The 3,048-nt window shown below is 61.2% G+C and overlaps 2 protein-coding genes across 2 annotated transcripts in view; both read right to left on the reverse strand.

The window, feature by feature from the left end:
- Positions 1-1,942, reverse strand: part of H696_02410 (hypothetical protein) — a gene marked incomplete at its 5' end in the record, with an annotated part of 2,439 nt that extends 497 nt beyond the window's left edge. Inside the window, 6 exons of the mRNA XM_009496312.1 lie at positions 333-437; positions 545-615; positions 736-1,126; positions 1,258-1,444; positions 1,513-1,576; positions 1,723-1,942. Coding sequence (XP_009494587.1) covers positions 333-437; positions 545-615; positions 736-1,126; positions 1,258-1,444; positions 1,513-1,576; positions 1,723-1,942 — 1,038 coding nt within the window. The remainder of the gene's footprint in view (positions 1-332; positions 438-544; positions 616-735; positions 1,127-1,257; positions 1,445-1,512; positions 1,577-1,722) is intronic.
- A 902-nt stretch (positions 1,943-2,844) lies between these two features.
- H696_02411 (V-type proton ATPase subunit B) overlaps positions 2,845-3,048 on the reverse strand; it is a gene marked incomplete at both ends in the record, with an annotated part of 2,576 nt that continues 2,372 nt past the window's right edge. Inside the window, one exon of the mRNA XM_009496313.1 lies at positions 2,845-3,048. Coding sequence (XP_009494588.1) covers positions 2,845-3,048 — 204 coding nt within the window.

Consider the following 3,048-nt stretch of genomic DNA (forward strand, 5'->3'; position numbering starts at 1 on the left):
AGGGACTCGCGAATGGAGCGAGCCTCGTAGGAGTCCTGGCGGACGAAGGTGTTCTCGTAGCGGTCAAGGAACTCGAGGTAAAGCTTGTCCTCAGCCGAGAGGGACTCCTCACCGACGACGGCCTTCATGCCGGCAACATCCATACCCTGAGCATAGTTGGCGTACTGTGTGTGGGTGTGTGCGGTTCCGGGGGCGGGGGCGGGGGGGGGGGGGGGGGGGGGGGGCCACGGGATGGTCAGTGGATGTGGGGGGGGGGGGGGGATTGCAAACGGGAGATCAGCAAAGGGATGGGATGGCATGGAGCAGGTGAGACGCAAGGTAATCGGAGGAACGCACGCGTCCACATGGCGGAACATGGCCAGCTTCTTGGGCATGATCTCCGAGAGGAGGACCACGGTGAAGGTCTTGCCAGCCTCCGTCAGGCTGGTCTTGAGTTTCTGCGAGGGGCGCAGCAGGTATAGCGGGAAAGGAAGCCAAGACAATGGGTCAGAGTCGCAAAAAGCACATGGAAAGGAGACACCCGAAGCAGGGGAAAGATGCATACCTCCACAACCTTGGGGCTGCCTTGGCGACCAAGGGTGCCGAGAATGATACCAAAGTGATTGGCAGTCTTGGCTATTTGGGCGAGACCCAGCGCCGGGGAGCGAGAGGGGCGGAGAATGTCAGAGGATCGGCAGGAGGGATGGAGGAAGGACGGCAGGGGGATGTGTCGAAGTTTGCGGTAGCAGGGCGCACCTCGCTCGATGGCCTGCTTGCGATAGGAGTGCATCTCCTCGACCTCGTAGTACTCGCGAGTGAAGGACTTGGCATAGGGATCGTAGCGGAAGGCCGGGAGCTCGGGATTGGCGATCATGGCAGCCTCGAGATGGAAGCGACCATCCGCCAGGTAAACCATGGCATCCAGGCTGGTCACCGTGTCGTCGGCATTTTTCAGACCAACGAACCGCGGTGCCGTACAGCCAAGAAGCTCCCCCGGCGACAGGGGCCGCGATTGGGGAACCGTGATCTGGAATTCATCAGCCAGGACCTTGCTCGCCATTGACAGGGAGGCCAGGAATTGGACTGTCCCGACAAAGGCCAGCTTTGACTGGGGGGGGAAATTCAACCTGACCGTCTCGATGAAGTGCTATGGTGGTGCCGAGAGGGAGGATGGAGAGGGAGCAGGGAAAGGAGGGGGCAATGGTCAGAGGAAGGGACGCAAAGGGGAGTCGTGTGTGGATGGTGGAGCCCGTATCGCGGTGCTGCGAAAGCATGTACCTTGACATCGACGGAAATATCCACGAAAATGTACATGGTGATGATGCCGGTAACGTCAATCGGAACCAGGCAGCTGTGGCCATAGTGCAGGAGGAAGTCGCATCCGGCCGCCATGGCTGAGAAGTCATCGATGCAACAGGCGCCATAGGTGACATCGCCAAGGATGACACAGGTCACATCGCAGAACCTACTCTTTGTGGTCAGAGGGGAGGCCGGGAACAGTGGGGCAACGGAATGGCAGGACAGGCGGCGCACCTCTCCAGGATGTCACTGATCGGGCATGCATACATCATCAAGCCCTCGGGGAACTGCATGCCGACTGGCGGGGCGGACAGGAGCCAAAGAGGGGGAGGGGAGGGGAGGGGGGGGGGAGAGAGAGGCATGAGCATATGTCAGCTACGTGGCACCAGAGACCGCACGGCACACCTCCAACCGCGGAGGAGGCAATGTGAGAAGGCAACGCACCCCGCTTGACCTTATCCCGGCGCAAGCGCCACACGGTCTTGTGGATCTCGAAGTTGTAGTTGGTCGGCAACTGCTGAATGGCCGCATTGAGCTCCTCGTCATTGAGGATCTCCTCAGGCACGAGGTTCGAGCTGAAGGCGGCCGAGGGCTTCTTGGTAACCGAGGCGCCTCCGATGTCCTCGATCGCCATCAGAGCGACAGAGTCCTCCAGGGCAGTCATGTTTGTTGTGTGCGTGTGTGCGTGTGTGTGTGTGTGTGTGTGTATGTGTCTGTGCTGACGTGGCGACGGGACAGGAGAGATGAAGAGGTGGGGGATGGGGTGGAGGGGGGGAGATTACATAGAGGAGCTTCCGCCGGAGAGCTTGTGCGGAGGCCGAAAAAACTCCGCCTCGCAGGGCTCTCCCTTCCCGATCCGTGGCCAATCCTCAGGCAAAGGCCCGAAGGCGGGTCTTGATCGTACGCCAGCCACCACCCTCTCGCCATGCTTTTCGTAGGCGACGCATGACCATCGTGCTGAATGTCCAGATCATTAACCCGGATCATCGGAGCGCATGGCATCCACCCCGGCTGGCCCGGAAACAGGGCGGAGAAAACAGTGTTGACCGACGCCGGCTCTGGCCCGCCCCCCCCCCCCCCCGGAGAGCCGTCCCAGAAGGGGGGACATGGCCCCGACCTTCGAGCAGTCTCATTCATTCGATCCAGCCCAGCCTCCCCCGGGGCCCCGCCGCCGGCCGGTGTCCTCCCCCTCAGTTGGTTAGCACTTGGGGAGTCTTGGATTGCACATCATAGCCTCGCGCGCATTGTTCCCTCGGCCCGCAATCCCGAAGGAAGGCCGCACCCCGACAAGGCAGAGAGGGGTGACAACACCTGCCGCAAAGTGCATACATGACCCTGGCCTGGGGAGAGGGGGACATCTTGCGCCGCCCCCCTCCCCCCAAGCACGAATGACACACGCTTTTGGTTGCTACTTTTAGTGTGGTGTTTATATACTGAGAGAGAGAGAGGAGGGAGGGATGGGGGACAGACAGCCTGGGATGTGTGAAGCGGGTGTGCCGGCATACGCGACGGCTCCCTCGCTCCCGCCCCCTCCATGCCACGGAGAGAGGAGGAGAGAAAGCTCCCTTACATCTCGGCCTGGATGCTGCGCTGGTAGTACTTGGCGATGATCTTCGGGGAGATACGCTTGAGCATCTCCTGGGGGAAGGTGCGCATGAGGCTCCAGCCGATCTCCAGGGACTCGCGAATGGAGCGAGCCTCGTAGGAGTCCTGGCGGACGAAGGTGTTCTCGTAGCGGTCAAGGAACTCGAGGTAAAGCTTGTCCTCAGC

Source organism: Fonticula alba (assembly GCF_000388065.1).
Source record: "Fonticula alba strain ATCC 38817 unplaced genomic scaffold supercont2.3, whole genome shotgun sequence".
NCBI classification, from domain to species: Eukaryota; order Rotosphaerida; family Fonticulaceae; genus Fonticula; species Fonticula alba.